The 18793-nt window shown below is 45.9% G+C and overlaps 1 protein-coding gene and 1 long non-coding RNA gene across 3 annotated transcripts in view; one reads left to right on the top strand and one right to left on the bottom strand.

Moving 5' to 3' along the window:
• LOC128414101 (uncharacterized) overlaps nt 1-9942 on the bottom strand; it is a 29178-nt gene extending 19236 nt beyond the window's left edge. Inside the window, exons 1-2 of the long non-coding RNA XR_008330579.1 lie at nt 9713-9942; nt 8704-8764 (exon numbers count right to left, since the gene is read on the bottom strand). This is a non-coding gene — a long non-coding RNA (uncharacterized LOC128414101). The remainder of the gene's footprint in view (nt 1-8703; nt 8765-9712) is intronic.
• The window catches only part of DPYSL4 (dihydropyrimidinase like 4), a 32769-nt gene continuing 20597 nt past the window's right edge, over nt 6622-18793 (top strand). The window contains exons 1-4 of one of the 2 annotated variants that reach the window (XM_053388854.1): nt 6622-7148; nt 14811-14899; nt 15988-16172; nt 17363-17527. In XM_053388854.1, coding sequence (XP_053244829.1) covers nt 6798-7148; nt 14811-14899; nt 15988-16172; nt 17363-17527 — 790 coding nt within the window. In that variant the 5' untranslated portion in view covers nt 6622-6797. Of the gene's footprint in view, nt 7149-10153; nt 10566-14810; nt 14900-15987; nt 16173-17362; nt 17528-18793 lie in introns of those variants that run through there. The other variant, XM_053388855.1, reaches the window with a different exon arrangement.

The following is an 18793-nucleotide window of genomic DNA, read 5'->3' as shown; positions in this document are numbered from 1 at the left end:
CAGGTGAATATGGTAAGCACATGCCTAACTCTCCCATCAAAATACATTGGCAAGGGTTATGCCCATGGTTGACTGATGATTTACTCATTTGCTGCTATCCCTGAGCTACACTCAGTTTTTTCTCCATAACAACTAACTACTTTTCTGCTAATTCCAGCAGGACCCACACTTCTACCTTCAGATAAGGTGCTTAAAAAAATATAATAATGTGGATTTAAACCAATCCATGTGCACTGACTGCTTTGTGCATGCAGTATTCATTCTACTGGATTACAAACATTTGCCCTGATCCAGCTACTCTTGCAACAAGGAAAAGCTTCAAATGCATGCACACAGCTCCATGTGCACATTTGGGTTTTTGTTTTCTTCAAAGGCAAAGGAACTTCATGTGTGTTACCTTAACTGAGTGTTCTCCTTATCTTTAAATGAATGGGAGATCCCTGCTTCTGGGGCAGCCCCATATGCATCTTCTTTACCATCTTGGTTAGAGGCAAGAGTTGGCATTGATCAAATCATATGGAAGTGTGACAGAATGTACAATGCAGGCATCTTTCAAAATGCCTTAAATTAAATGCCTGGCTGTACTTAGGGATTAAGATGCTGCTAGTGGCCTGGATATACAGGATGCACTTGATAAGATTTGAGAATGTAAAGACAAGTGTATTTGGAAACTGGCTAGAATACATTTCTTTTTCAGCTGTGTTTCTGCATTATATGTATATGTTTATATATCCATTTCATGGCCCTAGAATTGCCAATTTCCACTTTCATTCTCTCTTTCTTCTTCCTTATTGTCAGGGAATCAGGAGCAGGAGCACTGGGGAGAGAGGATTGGGAGAGCGAAGGGGAAGAATCTGAGGGCAGCGTAGGGGAGTATGACAGTGGCCCGAGAGATTCCATGAGCTTCTCCAGCGAATCAGAAGATTCCCAGAAGGGGGCGCCGATGGTCAGGGCAAGGGGGGTCCCAGGGGGGACGCACCAGAAACAAGGAGCCAGAGGGGAACCCCAAAGCAGCAGTGGAGGATCGGGACCAGTTTCCCCACCAGAGCATAGTGGGGGGGAGGAGTCACATGTGTCAGGGCCAGCGTCTCCTCCAGAGAGGGAGTCAGGGCTGACCACGCCTCCATCGGAGAGTGGGGGAACGGAAGGGAGGTCAGTTGCAGCTAGCCCCCCCGAAGGGGGAAGCAGTGGCAGCAGCAGTGAAACGGTCAGGAGGAAAGCTGCTGGCTGGGCGCGCGCGCCAAGTTCAAATGTGCAGGCGCGCGGAACAGCAGGAGACCCGGATGGGGAACCAGCTCCTAAAGCCCGCCGGAGGGAGGGAGAAGGCTCAGGGGAATCAGCGGGAGAAGAGGCTAGAAAGGGCGGAACCCCGGCGGGCAGGCGGACCCAGAGGAGGAAGGAGCAGCGGAGAAGGTGGAGCAAGGCTAGGATCTTAAATTGGTGTCAGGGGGGAGGAGACTCAGACGGAGCATCAGTGGTCTGACACTTTAGACGTGGGGCTGCGCGCTGCGGCTCTGGAAGTGAAACTGAACTTCAATAAAGACTTTTATACTTAACAACGAAGCAGCGTTGGTCCTTTGTGAGCTGGGACCTAGGGTAGCCCTGACACTTATGAACACAAGTTTATCTGTACAGGACAGAGAAGCATGTAAATAAGTGATGGTGTATAAATATGCTATTGTTTATATGGAAACAGATATTTTGTACAAACAATGAATGTGATTTAGATTTCTGTTACTCCGATGTATTGCATTGCATTCACACACACACATACACACACACACACCCCGAGAGAGAGAGAGAGAGAGAGAGAGAGAGAGAGAAGAGGTTTTCTTTCACTGACTCTAAACATAATAATTTAGTCTTGATGATGAGTAGCACTTTACTCACATTGCTGATGTTGATAACATAAAATTCTGGAAAACTCCAGTGTCTGTATGATGGTGCATGCAAATGTTGAGAGCTGAACTTCCTTAATAAGGGAAGCAAAATGAAGCTCAGACATTGCTTGCCATGCCATTTAGATTGAAATTATCTACAATTTAACTAGGAATAAGCCCTGCTAAATCTTCAGAACCTACTTCTGAGTAAATATGCATCTTATCAAGCTAGTTACTCAATCCTAAGGCATGCTGTACGAGCAGCAGAGTGCTTCGAATGGGTTATAGTGACATAGCATTAGCTTCCAGAAGCATGATGCCCATTAAAGAATGTCACCATCCCTTCCTTTGAACTTGACTTGTGGCATACATGCCAAAATGAGTCATCACCACAGTAATCTGTATAGAACAATAAACTGCACCCCATCCACTTTATTTGTTCATTTCTAAGATTTCTACCCCACATTTCTGAGGCTTTCATCCCACCCAAGATGGCTTATATGAACAAATACGCAAAAAAGCCATGCTTTTTTGAAACAACTGTACTCAGCACAGACCCTTATCTAAGCCAGTGTGGCAAAAGGCTGCTTGCATAGAAGAATCTTCTCTGAAGCTCAGAAAATGTAGCTGCGGCCATAGAAAAGGCCCTGTCTCTGGTCTCCATTAGCTATATGTAGGATACAGGAAATGGCCTCTCCACTAAATCTAAGACATCTCAAATACAGGTAAAGCTGAATTCTGCAACCTCTGTAGCCACTTTATTCCTCAGAGAATGACCCAGGGCTGGGAGTATATTTTGCTGCACTACCCTGCCACCAGTAATGCTAATCCTTGGAGGAACTGAAGGAACAAGCAAGTTTCCCCAAAGAGACTCACACAAGACAATGTCATAGTGCTCATTTGCCTCTTTCAGAATTGCTTCCCTGGTCATCTCTGCTGCATGTTTTATCTCCAGTCCTGCAGATCAACATGGAATTTGGGATTAGAGTAAATGGCCAGAATCCAAGAAGCTGAGTAGAGTACACTGAAAGTACTTCCATAAACTACCTGGTGTATTACACATTTCATTTTCTAACCCCAGCTTCCCATTCTGCTCTGGAAGCTGCTCTTGTGTTCATGTTTTTGTATCTGTCCATAAGGTGGAAGGAGATCCCATGGATTTTGTTAGAACAAACTTCTAAGAAGCTGTACCTAGGATTATGTCTTAAATTCACTGTTCCTTTGGTAATGCATTAACAAGGAATAATATGCTCCATTTATCCAATGTAATTCTCTAGCATTTATATGGGTCTGCTATGTTTATTGTGAGATTAAAAGTAGTAAAAACAGATTTGTATATAATTTTGCTAGAGTTGTCTCCAATAAGATGGGGTGCCTACATTGAATTTACAGTTGCCCAATCTAGAGTACTAAGTGTGCTCTTGATGTGCACACTGGTCTCTTGCATGCACAAAAAGATATGCTCCCTTTAAATTTATAGTGAAGCCATCACTTGGGTGTAGCTGTATGCACAGCAAACCTTCTAGAACATATTCTATATGAAGGCAATTTAGGCTGCAATCATACACACTTACTAGGGAGTAAACACCGTCAAACACACTGCAACTTACTTCCAAATAAGCATGCGTAGAATTACACTGTTTAATAGGAAGCCAGTTCTAAAGAGTAGAGCTAGTATTTGCCTGTCATGCTAGAATAGTATTCTGCACCACTGTCATCATATCTTGTTTTGTGATGTTTCACCAATGCAGAGATTCATCCAACCCATCAGCTGCATGTTTTAAGCACTGCCATTATTTCACATGCCATATATAGCTAATTTTTGGAACGCTACCAAAGGAAACCATGGACTCCAATGAGCGGACAATACCAATTTTCTTGTTTGAATAGTACGTGGCCCTAATGGAAGTTTGCTGACATTCAAGTAAACAGAGAAGGCATCCCATGCACTGAACTTATCTGGAGAGGGAAATATCCATATAAGTGCTGTTTGAGAGTAAAGGTTCTTGTGCCAAAGGATGCACAAACCCAAGGATGCTCACTCCCCCAACTCACCCCATGTAGTAATAGCTGGGACCATTTTTAGTTTAATTACTGATATATGACAATAGCCAATATGGAAAGAAGATATGTGTAACTACATTGAATTGTAACACCAGAGTTCCAAGAAAGCCTTAATAATATAATCATATACCATGTTCACAACTACTTTGGCATATGACTTGCGCTCATCAGTTAGAGAACATGTATATTCTGTGTAATTGTTTTGCCATCACGTCTAAACTATAATCCATTTGAATTGCTGCTTAATTTGTCAGTGACTGTGTGTTATGTATACCAGACTTATGCCTGTGGTTCAAGCTGTTGAAGGACTGTGGCTGTTATTTGAAAGTATTCAGCTCGCTTAATATCTGTAGTCTTCAGTATATCCCAGAGTGCCTTACACAGCTTGTTAACATAAATACCTGTCATCTTGGAGAAAACCAATGCACCTGAAAGTTATTTGTGGTGGACAGGTGCCAAATTAACCTGTATCTTTAATGACACCATTAAACCCTTACAGTGCAGAGTGTGTTTCTGAACAGTAATGGATTTAGTTTAGACTCAGGAAATCGTATTGTGAATATGTACAGTACACCCGCACATTTAGTGTACAGTTTATTTAAGCAGCTGCTGTAAATGTCTGTAAAAACTAAAAGCATATACAATAGTTTTCTTCCATGATAAAATATGCCATGGTTTACTTGTGTTTTCTAATGTAATCTCATAATAATCATATCCTAAATACTTAATGTTTGGTTCTGTGCTAAAGAGATAATTGATGAGCCTAAAATAGGCTTATATGTACAAAGTTTTACACATATTTTTGTATTGTGATTCATATGCTATATATATCAGAGACTTTCTATTCATTTGTAAAGTACATAAATTATTGTAAACTTTTAATTAAAAAAGTCTTTTAAACGTATGAATGACTAGACATGGATTTTCTCCATGCATCACAACAAGAAAAGTGTTGAAGTCACCATGTAAACAGCAGCAGTTGCTTTTGAACTATACCAATGGAGTAATCTGAGTAAGTTTACACATTGATCAGCACGCATCAAAAAACTATGCTCCAGATTGTTGTAGAGAATATTTCCATTTATTATAGCAACAATTACAGCCAACCATAGACAACCCAGCTCCCAACACATCTCTTTAAATGTCTTATGACTTGGTTAAATAGCTGTATCCTGCCAAGAAACATTCAATCAATTTCCATATCTTTATCCTATTTTACCACTTGCATGCCTAGTGTACAAAAAGGTCTATATAAGTCTATATGCTGAGGAGGTGTGAAGACAACAGCAATGTGCTGACAGTTTAGAAATACCTGCTGAGAAGAAAGAAGTAATTGACTGGTCTGTGACCTGCAGCCCACTTCCTCCTTTCTAAAGTTTCCTATTATGGTGGCCCATTGGAAGGGAATATAGCACAATTTCTGTAAATGGTGATTCTTGGTTTCCTGCTCATGGAAGTAGCCTCCAAAATCTTCCAAGAGAATTTGGGGAGTGTCACACTGACCATAGGAGACTACTTCGTGTGAGCAGTTGCACATAGCAACTGGATTAATAATTCTGGAACTAGTTCTTACATTAGGTACATTAGATATGTATGTTCATTAGATTTTACAGGTCTTGACTGTAAGACATCACTTTGTGTTCATGGATAAATAGGGGTCTCTCCTTTCTGCTTGCTTTAAAAACAAGAACTTTGAGCCAAGCTTTCTGCCAGCATTGCAGTGCAATGACCTAATTCTGTTTAGTAACTCGTTTCTAGAGCTATAATCCTGTATCAGCTAAAACAACAAGGGAATAAAGTATGTGAAACAGAACAGTCTGTTGCCCAAAGGCTGACATCAGTTGCAAGCAGAAATCGTATACTGGAGTACTGTTATCTCATTCATAATGAAACTCAAAATTTAAATAATCTGTGGAGGAACCTACTTTTTATATGAATTCTGACCTAAATTACCATCAGCAAAATGAAACGATTAGTAAAAAATAAATAAATCCCACAAGGTAGCATCGAAATATTTCCACAAATAGTATAATCAAATTGTTTGTCAGACACCACACTGCAGCTGTGATGAAAATGTAACAATTTTTATTCTACCTTTTTGCACATATCTGGAAGAAAATTAAAGGAACGCAGAAGAGAAAATGCAAGGTATGCCAGTGTATCATGTGCTTCATAATACATGCATTCCATTCAAATAAGTCTTCAAATTTCATCTACAGAATTGTAGTTGGCAAGGGTTTACAGACTTAAGTGTAAGCACTGGGCTTCAAATGTTCTATAGCCCTACATACAAAAGTGCGTCGCTTTTGTTCAAAACGCCTTTGGCTATCCCTTAATAAACTGTTAATGGAGCAAAAGCAAGCACGTTATCTCTTGTGTCTGTCTCCGTTGGTAAGGGAATAATTGATTCAATAAAGGCTGTCAGTAAACTTCCATTGTGTTTATTCTTCTTCTGGGACCACCTCGACTCATGCATGGTGAGTTGAGCCAACCCCCCGCGAGAGGCAAAGCAGCGTTTAAGTGACAGCGATGGAAATTCTCCTGTAGGTGGGCTCTCGCTGGGATGTCCTCCTAATGAACTCCTCCGGCGCGGCTGCTTCAGCACCACAGAGCGTGGACAGCTCCCAGCCAGCCAGCCAGCCAGGCTCGTGGCGAAGACCAATGGCGTTACCTGCCTAACGCAGCGCGGAGCTGGCTAGGAGTTTACATCTGACAAGTGAAATCGGATTGAGCCCCTGCGTTGCCGTGACACCCCCATCCCCACACGGCGCTAGTTCCCCAGCCCTCCCCGAGGGCAACACTTCGCTCCACTCTCCAGCAGTCCCAGGCAGGCGGCCTCCCTCCCTAGCAGCCATGGCAGAGCCGAGGGAGCAGCTCCAGCCGCCGGAGAAGAAAGAGGAGGAAGTGCCCGATTACTTCGCGGCCCTCGGCACCTGCAGCCCCAAGCCCCGGCAGAAGTACGGAGGGATGTTTTGCAACGTGGAGGGCGCCTTCGAAAACAAGACGCTGGACTTCGAATCGCTCGGCGGAGGGAGGCGAGGGGGCAGCAACCAGAAGCTCAGTCGAGCGGACCTCAGCCAGCTCTCCAGCGGGTCGGAGGCGCAGAGCGAAGCCAGCAGCGGCTGCCAAAGTACCCCGATCCTCACACCCGCGGGGCCGCCGTCAGTTGGAGTAGCGGGGGAATTATCCAATGGCTGCCATCAGGTAACGGGGGAAGGAAGGCGCTGGGAACGGTCATTGGAGGAGATGCGCTATGGGGCTAAACTTTTGAGGGTGCGGGATAAAGATGAACCAGCGCTCTGTCTGTCTGTCCCCCATAGAAATGTTTCAGGGATGTTTCAGGAATGTGTTTAACGACCTGAGGAAGGTAATGAGCAAATCCCGTGCAAAAAGGCCAGTCCCTCAGCGGAATCAGCCAAACGGCCCGGGAACAGGCAGAAAGCGCCCAGCGTCTGGGTCTCTTCCAGCCAAGTAGGCGGCGCTCGAAGTGACTCGGCTCATGCGCGCAGGTTCAGCTCGTGAGACGAGGACCTGGCAAACCCGTGAGCGGCTCGGCGTCCGCCCTCGATTTCAGAGGCGCGAGAGCCGCTCCGAGCAAGCGACAGAGCCAGCTGCATTTCCTGAACTGGAATGTGGTTTGGAATTCACAGTGGAGCAGCCGCTTCTTAATCGCATCCGAGGTCACGAAACCTGTCACAAACGTCCCCCTCCCGCCCTCCGAAGAGGACTGATCGGGACGCCAGGTGGCGATTGATTTCCCAATCGTCTGCAGCCCGTTTAGACGGCTGGCTGGCTTTCTCCAGCGTCCTCTTTAAACGTGGCGAGGCAGCCATGTATACCCCACAGGTAGAGCAGGAGCACTGTGTCCTCTGTTATTTTGCAACGCAAATGAGCGTCACCGGGGACCTGGCTTTTGTCTCTTCAATCTCTTTCCAAGGCAGAGTGCACATCGGAGTCAGCGTGCAGGATCCGTAGAAATCTCCTCTGCTGCTGTGAGATTCAACAGACCCGGTCTTATGTTACAGCCAATGGGAGTCATTTTATTGATTTTAATATGAATAAAAGAATTGGATGGGAAGGCTGAAATGCTTTGCACATTTACTGTAGGGTAGGTCCGGGTTAACTCAAAGGGACTTACTTCTGAGTAGATAGGCATAGGAATTTCAATGAGGCATACTTTGGGGGAAATTGGCATAGAATAGCAACCCAAAATGCCCTTTAAAAAGGTAGGACCAGGTGTTTCTTCCCAGTAGCAGGAGCCATGCGGAGTTTGTGGCTAGGGCTGGAGATTATATTAACCCAGAATGCTAGCCTTGACGCCTATCTTCTGTGGAGGCAGTAGACTTCTGAATGCTAGTTGCTGGAAGCAGCAGGAGGAGAGAGTGGCTGCAGCGCTCAGATCCTGCCTGGGGGCTTGCTATAGACATCTGGTTGGCCACCAGCATGGGCCATTGGCCTGATCCAGCGGGCTCTTTTTACACACACACAACCACACCTCCTACATCTGAGTGGGAATTGCAGCAAGGCAGAATGCCCCTCTTCTCTTCCACTTTAATGCTGATAAATGGTTTTTAATAAACTACTTTCCACGTGGTGCAGTGGAGAGGGAGGGAGTCTCTTGTGACAATCTCTTTTTCCTGGTAATTTGAGCACAAAGCTTTAAGAACTGAGGTTTCGTTCGCCAGTCTAAATGCCACTTGGCTGCCCTGCAAGTTATTGATTAAGGCTGCAATTCTAAATAAAAATAAAGAATACTTACCTTGGTGTAAGTTTCCTTGAACTCTGCTTCTGAACAGGCATGCATATTTTCTCTTTGTTCTCTGAAATGAGTGGCACATTTTACTTATTACTGCAAAACACTTATACCCCGTTATCTAGCCCAGCAAAACGCCCATTTAAAGTCTTAAAAAGATAGGACACGAAAGGAAAGGGGGGTGTGGAGGGAAGAGGTAAACGAACAAAACTCAGGCGACACATCTTTAATGTTACAACATCAGCCTCGTACAGCAGAGCCCTCCAGGATCACATCCAGACTCCAGCTAACCTGGAACTTGCATTTCCATCAGTGGCCAGACTGATGCTTTCAGGAAGCCTACAGGCAGAGCACAAAGGCAGGAGCCCGCTCCTTTTGTTTGCCTCCAAGGCCTCCCATTATTCGGAGGCACATTTCCTCGGAATATGGACGACCCATCGCTCGTGGCCAGGACCCCTTAGAGCAGAGATATCCTCTGCATGAATTTATCCCATCCTTAAAAACAAAACCGGAATACTAAGCTACTGGTCACCAATTAAATCGCGCGACAGAGAATTCCTTAGTGAATTACGCGGCGTTTGAAACAGCACCTCGCCAAGTGCATCTGATTCCTCAGAGGATCCCCTTATTATTGGATCCTAACCAGATCTCTGTCTTCAACACCCGGTGGTGCTTATGAAGGAAAATTCTGACCAGGGCTGAGCTGGTTGCCCCGAGAATCTGATGCTATATTGAAACGGAGGTTCACTTAAACCTGAAATACACTTGGAAAAGTTAAACAAAACGGGGCTTCCTTTTGAATGGACGTGCAGATGACAGCGCTGTAGGGAAGCACCCGCCTGTTTGGGGCTACACAACAACACTGCTCTGCATAGGATTCAACTCCTAGGGACTTCGTCCCCCCTCCCCATAAAATATTTGAAGGGGCCGGTGACCCTCAAAGTTGATGGGCATTGCCATTCAAATGGGGTGTATGTGCTGCGTCTTGTGATCGATTATGCGGGGCAGGGTTTACTTGCGCCCCCCAAAATTTTATTCAAGTTGGCACCCCTGCTGCTCTGCGGGCGTGTGGTCCTAGTCACTCGGAAGCCGGTTCCACCGACATCAAGGATATTGGCTTTCAAGTTAAACTCGGGGTGAGTAAGTCCCAATCCAACGCAAGGGTTGAAATACGGATCTGAAGCGGGGTGGATGGGGGGCAGGTGATCTAACTTCCCGCTCCCAAATCAGCCCCGGCGAGTCGGCTGCGTCTATACCAGCTCCCAGCGCCAACCGGGAAACACAAAAGCCCCCTGGGCTGCGTCTCCAGCCAGCCGCCCCCCTGCTGACGAGGGCCTGGCCCCTGGAGAGAGAGGGCTCGGCCACGTGGCCTTTGTTGGCCGGCGTGGGGAGGCGCAGGCTTTTGTTGGACAGGGCCGTGGCTGCTGCGGCGGGCCGGGCTCGCTGGAGAGGCCCCGGCGGAGCTGTCTGCCTACGCGTCTGGGGCCCTGTCTGCCGCTGCCTGGCGCACGGGCGTGGAATGCTAATCAGGCAGCTGCTCACTCGGCAAGGCTGCCGGGCGGCCGGCGCAGGGGGAGCCACCGAGCTGCTCTCGCTCGCTCGCTCGCTCTCGCTTGCCCGCCCTCCCTCCCTCCTTGCCAGAACAATCCGCCGGGCGGAGAGGCGCGCACGCACACGCGGCGCCACTCAGCACAGAGCCATCCGCCGGCGCCAGCCGCTGCTCCCTCGGCCGGCCGCGCTCCGGACCCACAAAGGCCCCTCGTCGTCGTTGCCGCCCGTGACCCCTTCCCACCCCCCCGTCCCGCGCTCGGCAAGGCCTGCGGGGGAAGATGTCGTACCAAGGCAAGAAGAACATCCCGCGGATCACGGTGAGCCGCAGGGCCCTGGGCTGGGGTAGCGATGATTCTCGGGCTGGCATTGCTCTCCAAGGGTCCGATCTGCGCTTCCCGGGCTTGTGCGGAGCCCCCAGCCCCCCCGCCTTTCCCGAGGCTTCTGGTGATGATCCCACCCGGGTGGGCCGCCGAGCTGAAGCCCCTGGTTAGGATTTTCGTAACGGGAAGGCAAGGGGAGATTTGGGTTGCAACGGGGAGGGAGGGGTAGGTGGAGCTGCGCGGTCCCGGTGGGCTTCAGGGGGAGGGGGCGGGAGGCGCAGGCGAGATCCGAGCGAGGGCATTCGGCGTTTGTGCCTCGCCGGCCTTGGGTGGTGGCCCGAACAACCTCTCCTTGTCCACAGCGCGCTCTTTCTCCCCATGCAACGCTCAGCCTCTAGGTGCGCGCTGCTGCCTTCTTCGTGCAGAAGCGAGCCAATGGGGCCCCCCACCCACCGGCTTTCCAAGGAGAAAAACAAAACAGAGCGCTGTGTTATTCTGGAAATCTCCCAGGGTTATAAAGCGGAGCGAAAGACCTTGAGGAATCCGCACCCCGAATCAACTTATAAGGGAATGCAAAACAACATTCTTCGTGGCGCGCCTTTCTTCTTCTTCGCTAAGTGGCTGGTGTCGCCTTCTTCTGTTGTTTATCCGCTTGCAGCCCACCCCCGCCCTCGATCTGATTGCTCATTCGAGGATTTCTAACTCCCTTTGAGTGGGTGACCTCCTACGACACCATCCTCCATTCGACCCTCTTCAGAATGTTAAAATGTGCATTTCCAGAAGCAGGTGTGCAGAGTCCAAGCCTCTTTCTCGAGGGGCAGGGGAGCACCATTTGCCTCCCATGGACAAATCTATATCGTATTTTCCACCTCTAACAGAGGGGATTAATATCTTTTTGGCTGAATTTGTTTTTAAGCGCAAAGAGCTTAATTTAGCTTGGTTAGAGTATTTCTCAGTATCAGACATGTGAAAGGCAATCAATACAGGTTCTTCAGATACAAGTTGAACTGATAAACACTGAAATGTGGGCATTTCCTATAAGGATTTCTTCAGTGACTGTGGGATGTAGTAACTTCTAATATACAATCTGTTCCTGGGAATATGGGGGGGGGGTAGGGGGATGGAAGTCTTCTGACTGAGGGCTGCTATTTAAGACATTTGCCACTGAAAGCTCCCTGTGCAGAGAATTAGTGTCCTCTTTTGTTAAATGTAACCCAACTTGAACCCCAAGGATTCAAACAGTGTTTTATCCTCAGCTGGATGTGCTTCATAATAAAAATGCAACAAGCTTCTATTTACCTGTTAAATGCTTTTCAAATACAGTGCACATTCATATTCTCTGTAAGCTAAGCTCTGCTGTTTGAAATAAGTCCATGTATCAGACCTATCTTTATGCAAAGGTAGTTATTTCAAATGCCTTCTGGATCTCCATTACATCAGCCCATACACACCTGAGACTGCAATCCTATATATATTTCTTTGTCATAAGTTTCACTGAATTTAATGGGATCTACTTCTGAGAAGACATTCAGGGGATTGCACTGTAAGAGTAACAATATTTTCCTGCCTCTCTCTCTCTTCTGCTTCCCCACACAGCAAATTGTCAGGCATTTACCACAACTAAAGGTGTTAGGATCGGTTGCATATAGCCCACATCAATGTGAATCTCTGCATATTTCTACTTTTCAAAGGCAATCACAGTTTGTGACTATCTTAACATTAGCATTCTCCAAAACACAAATTATTCTTTTCTTGACCTACTTTTGATCCCTTCCCAGGTTTGATCCACTAAATCATTGTTATTTTGTCATGCTACCCATTTGCATCCCCTCCTAATCCTTCCCTTTATCAGAGGGGGGTGTGTACATTGCACATATAGACACATGCACTGTTAGGGTTACATCTAATACAGCAGATTATGCTTGTGAATTCAACTCTGGAAATTTCTGACCAACTCCCCACTGAAATAAACTGTGGAATAAAGCACACTACATTCATTAGGATCTAAAGAATTGGGAAACTAGTGCTCATGTTCAGGCAGCAGTTCCCAAGGCTGTGTGGCAAGCTGAAATCGAAGAGGATTGACAAAACAGCTTGTGGAACTGCATGAAGAGTCAAGGGGGAGAGAGCCTGTGAATATTCCGCTGAGCTAGTGCACGTCCCTTGTGTGAACCTAAGTGTCTCCTTGGATCCTGGCCATGATGACTGAGGAAGCTCTGATGCCTGCTTAAGCCCTTTAGGGTTGACTTTTAAAGTAAGCAACGTCAGAACTCATTACCTGCCAAGTAATTCTTGGTTGTGAGCCTCTTGACCTGATGGCCTAGCCTGTCAACTCTCAGATGCATTAGTAGGAGAGGTAGGTGACTCCTTCCCATTCCTTACATCCTGTCATGTTAGATGGTTTGAAGAGCCTGCTGCATCAGGCCAATGGACCATCTATCTTGGTTTAGACAGGCCTCACAGCTCCCTTCCTTTCTCAGTGTACTCTATTTCTCCCATCAAAATGAGCAGCTGTGATGTCACTTCTGTAGAAGGGGTTTTCTTTCGAGGTGGGCTTTGAGCAGAATGGCTCCCCCCAATGCCTGACATGTGAGGGCTCTATTCTTCATTGTTTGGCCGTGAGCGAGCCAGAGCAGGCCAGCCCTTGAAGCAGCGACTGAAAAGAAGCTGTTTGAATACAGGCTGGCTTACTGCATCTGGCCCGTGCTCTGGTTGTTATGGAGAAGGGCTGCAGCCTAGGAATAGTTACAGCATTGCTCATCCAATACTGTCCCCCCTTTATGGGGAGGAAGAGCTGCAGTGGGTCGGTGAAGCTGCTCATTGAGGTATCCTGATGAAACAAACCTCTTATGCTTTCTATACATTATTCACTTTGATTGGTAGCACAACATGTCTTACCCACATTATCATTAAAGGTCAAGGGACCCCTGACCATTAGGTCCAGTCGTGACCGACTCTAGGGTTGCGGCGCTCATCTCGCTTTATTGGCCGAGGGAGCCGGCGTTTGTCCGCAGAAAGTCATGTGGCCAGCATGACTAAGCCGCTTCTGGCGAACCAGAGCAGTGCACAGAAACGTCGTTTACCTTCCCGCTGGAGCGGTACCTATTTATCTACTTGCACTTGACGTGCTTTCGAACTGCTAGGTTGGCAGGAGCACATCATTATTAACTCTATATTCCTGTATCAAGGTGTAAACACCCAGGAATTGTTGTGAAGGCATCCATTGTTCTGTCTATGACAGGGGTCACCAGCCTAAGGCCCACGGAGGTCGTTTGACTGGCCCATGAGCTGGTCTATGAAATGAAACTGGTATGGGCTAACTTGAACTTGGAAGAATCCCACCTGGGTACTCTAAATCCTGTTATAAGAGGTCCTTGAAAGGGTGTTGTAAACCAAAGTAGCCAACTCCTTGATACTTTCCTTGTTAGTATTGTTGCATTTATAAAGGCCTACAGTTAAGGGTAGAAGCCCCAGGCTTTGTAACAAGGAAGCCAATTCCACATGCCTTCAGAAATTCCTTTTCTTTGTTAAACATTCTGTTTCAGTTGCAAACCATTACATTTTTGTTGTCGTTAGGATGGGATACTGTCCTTCTCTGTACACTTACTTTCCTTTGCTGTGTGACTTATTCTGCATTTATTCTGATAATGTGTTTCTGAGTCCTTACTATTCTCCAGCAGCTGGCAGATTCCCTGGAATTGCTAACAGAGGTCAATTCAAAATGAGTCACCTTTCAGCAAATTATAGGCCTGATTTCTTGTAATATCCTTGGAGACAGCGCCAAGAGGGGAAATCAACAAAGGCTTTGCACCAGAAACCCATGGCTCCTTGTTTTGAGAGCTGAAAAATGTGGGATTCTAGCCATCTTAATTAAGAGCTGCCTAGCTGGCACTGTGTTTTACAATAACATTTGACAAAAAAATAAGTCAGGCAAGGATGATGAGTGTATTTTCTAAAATTCTATAACACATAATTCCTACCATTTGGTCAGATAGCCCAGAGATGCCAACAATTTTTGCTGCCTGTGTTGTTTGTATTACATTCTTTTGCATTTCTAGACAAAATAACATCAGCTGCTTTGCATATCTTAGACGAAGTCCAAATCTCAGGTGTGATTTGAGACCAACACTCAGCTTGCACCAGGCATTTCTCCATAGTCTGCTTCTGAATGTCTACCTAAAGTCACCTTTAATAAAATGTCTGGTTATCTTGGAAATCATTGTTTGTTTGCTTTTAAATCAGAGTGACCGGCTGCTCATCAAAGGAGGAAAGATTGTCAACGATGATCAGTCATTTTATGCAGATATCTATGTAGAAGATGGCTTGATTAAGTAAGTTGCTGAAAAATATTTTGGAGTACAGTTTTATTTATTCCAGATGTTTGTGTACAATTTGATCTACTTTCATTGCTCTCTGATACATTAATTACAATATAAGCAAAGCATAGTGGAGACAGAATATAATTGTTGTTACACAAAGTAACACATTCAGTACTAAGGTACACAGCACCTTTTGCACACAGGGGCCTATGGATCAAGATTATTATTTTTATTTATTTATTTTCTATATTGCTCTTCATCTGAGGATCACAGGGAATGCCCCCAAAGAAGTATGATTGGCATCCATCTGTCTTGGGAGACAATTGAGGAGTGCACCTTTGGGAGGGCTAAGTCAAACTGTTGGAAGGTTGCAAAAGAAATACAGTGGTACCTCAGGTTACATATGCTTCAGGTTACATACGCGTCAGGTTACAGACTCCGCTAACCCAGAAATAGTACCTCGGGTTAAGAACTTTGCTTCAGGATAAGAACAGAAATCGTGTTCTGGCAGTGCGGCGGCAGCAGGAGGCCCCACTAGCTAAAGTGGTGCTTCAGGTTAAGAACAGTTTCAGGTTAAGAACGGACCTCCGGAATGAATTAATTACTTAACCCAAGGTACCACTGTATACCTATAGCTTAATCCTAAGGCTGTGCTCAGGCGGCACTTTCCTTTGCTCCCCGTTGAGTGCTAGAGCATTTAACTGTGAATGTAGAAAACATTTCAGCAAGGAGAGTCTGGTAATAAAACACATTTCCAAAAGCCGTGTTACGAGTGTCAGGAACACAGTGAGTTGATCTAGTTCAGGGGTAGTCAATGTGGTCCCCTCCTGTAATTTTGGACCATAACTCTCTTTATCCTGATCATTGGCCATGTTGGCTGGTGCTGATGGGAGGTGTCGTCCACAGCATCTTCACTACCCCAGATCTCGTTACCAGTACTCGATTGCCATTTAAATCAATGGGATTTAAGTCATAATTTAATTGCTGGGATCTTAGATCAATGAAATTAGTCTGGATCTGACCTAATATGTTGGATATCTGTACGCTGTGGTCCTCCTTGAATGAAACTTGCAAGCAATCTCTTTTAATGTCATTTTCAGGCAAATTGGGGAAAACCTGGTTGTTCCTGGAGGTGTGAAAATGGTTGACGCTTACGGCCAGCTAGTTATGCCAGGTGGGATAGATGTCCACACTAGATTGCAGATGCCAGTGTTGGGAATGACCTCTGCTGATGACTTCTATCAAGGAACAAAAGCAGCTCTGGCAGGAGGGACCACCATGATTCGTACGTAACGCCCTTACTGTGGACTGCATTCTTTTTGTTGTTAAAGCAGGAAAATCGATGACTGAAAATAACTAATTAGAGGTTGCTCACTTGGTGAGGTGGGGCCACAGCACTACTTTCCCCACAACGCTGTGACTGCCTCTTAGCAGGAGGGAGAGGAGCATGATGGGAGCATCAGATTGGCTCTGACAGTGTGCCTGCACAGCCACAGTGGCCCTGCCACCTTGCTACTTACCAAGTCCCTTCCAGTAAGTGGCAGTGGCGCCACTCCTAAGAAGCTTGCATTGCAACTCTCTCCAACTCAGCAAGGCACTCTTGCCAAGTACCACTCCACTTGGGACCAAATTTCCTCAGAGTGTAGCTGAGCTGAACACATCCAGGCTGACTTTCAGCAAACAACAGAAATGCCTTGCGTTTGCCTTGTAACACGCTCCTCTTGAGACACCAGTCATGAAACCATATCACTTGTATGTATGTAACTTGCATTCTGTACTGTAGACTTGCATAAACATATCCCCATGTCATTGTGGTACAATGACAACCCTTTGGGTGTAGCAGAACTTTCATTTTTCACAACATTTTGTGTGTCCTTTCCCTGCCTGGTTATAGCCTTAAAAATTAGGTTGTCTGAAATATAATTATAGACACTGCAGATCTTTGGTGCTACCTGTTCTGATGTGAGAGCCAATGTGGTGGGTCAGTTAGAATCTGTTAGAGTGTCAGACTAGGACCTGTGAAACCAAAGTCTAGATTCCCACTTATCCATTAAGCTCACCTTGGGCCAGTCATAGTCCCTCAGCCTTATATGAGGATAAAATGAGTTTGGGGAGAACCATGTACTTCACCTTGGAACTCCTTGGAGCAGGCATAGGCAAACTCGGCCCTCCATATGTTTTGGGACTACAACTCCCATCATCCCTGACCACCTGTCCTGTTAGCTAGGGATGGTGGGAGTTGTAGTCCCAAAACATCTGGAGGGCCGAGTTTGCCTATGCCTGCCTTGGAAGAAAGGTGAGATGTAAATGCAAAAAAACCCCAAAATGCTTCTTGAAATAAGAACCTTTCAATAGATATGGGGTAGGAAACCCATTGCCTTCCAGATGTTGTTGGACTCTAGTTTCCATCATCTCTGGCATCCCATATTAGGCAATTGAACCCTCATCATCCAATGAATGCATTTGTTTCTCCAGTTGACCATGTGTTCCCTGAATCTGGGTCAAACCTTCTGACTGCCTATGACCAGTGGAGGGAGTGTGCTGACAGTAAAGCATGTTGTGATTATTCTCTGCATATTGACATCACACGCTGGCATGAGAGCATCAAAGAAGAGCTGGAGGCTCTCGTCAAAGACAAAGGTAAGTGCAAAGATACGCTTCATAGAAAGTAACAAGTGGATGGAGATTTACGACTGTCATAGCTTCCTAGTTGCAAAAAGACATGAATATTGCAACACTGGAAGGCAAAGATCCCGCCACATATAAACTGCTAGATTATGCAAAAGAGTGTTTTAGCTTGAGAGCAAATGATGTTTAATAGATGAGGGAAGCTTATCCTTTTTGACAAGATGTGTTTATCATTTTATGAATATGATGTCCTAACATGCAGTGTTTTTCCACCATTGGAAAACTCAGTTTTTGTGTTCTTTGATTATTCAAGATCATTTGTCCTCTAATGCAATATTTGGGAAGTATAAGTATTTTAAATGTTCTTTTTATTGTGTGTGTCTGTACCCACATGCATATACACACATATATACACACACACAAAAGTAAAGGGACCTCTGACCATTAGGTCCAGTCGTGACCGACTCTGGGGTTGTGGCGCTCATCTCGCTTTATTGGCCGTGGGAGCCAGCGTACAGCTTCCGGGTCATGTGGCCAGCATGACTAAGTCGCTTCTGGTGAACCAGAGCAGCACACGGAAATGCCGTTTACCTTCCCGCCGGACGTGCTTCCCACTTTGACGTGCTTTCAAACTGCTAGGTTGGCAGGAGCAGGGACCGAGCAATGGGAGCTCACCCTGTCACGGGGATTCGAACTGCCGACCTTCTGATCGGCAAGTCCTAGGCTCTGTGGTTTAACCCATACACACACATAGGACAATGAAAATTAGTTAACCATCAGTAAAAAAAACAAGCTTTCTTTCTTAAGCATGACAATATCCAGTGTTGTGGAGTAACATTCAATAGCATCCCACCTTAATATGATTTGACCCTTAGGTAGACATTGTTAAAACTAGAATCCCCCACTCCCAATTCCAATAGTTTATTAAGGTGCCAGCTATGACTTGGATGTGGAATACTTGAGAGGGCTTTTGGTACCCCATGCTACTGGGCTGCCCAAGTGGACCAAAACAAAACAAATAAAAACACCCATTCTGGGTGTTGCATTCAGGTTGCTTCTGAGAAGGTCCACCAGGTGAAAATCTAGGCAACTACTTGAATGCTTCTGTCTTTCCTGCCGCTTTTGAATTACTATTGAATCAAATCTGCATAAAATCATTTCACTGTGGCAATGATAGTGGGAGAAATAAGGATTATGCAGGCATCTCACCCCCTTTGGATTCCAACCTTCATCTTGGTTTTTCCCCACACAGAGGGCCTTCTGGGAAGCCAGCTGAAT

The sequence above is a fragment of the Podarcis raffonei genome, chromosome 5 (assembly GCF_027172205.1).
Source record: "Podarcis raffonei isolate rPodRaf1 chromosome 5, rPodRaf1.pri, whole genome shotgun sequence".
Taxonomy (NCBI): domain Eukaryota; kingdom Metazoa; phylum Chordata; class Lepidosauria; order Squamata; family Lacertidae; genus Podarcis; species Podarcis raffonei.
The sequence above is the reverse complement of the archived record's forward strand: the minus strand, read 5'-3'. Positions and strand labels throughout refer to the sequence as shown.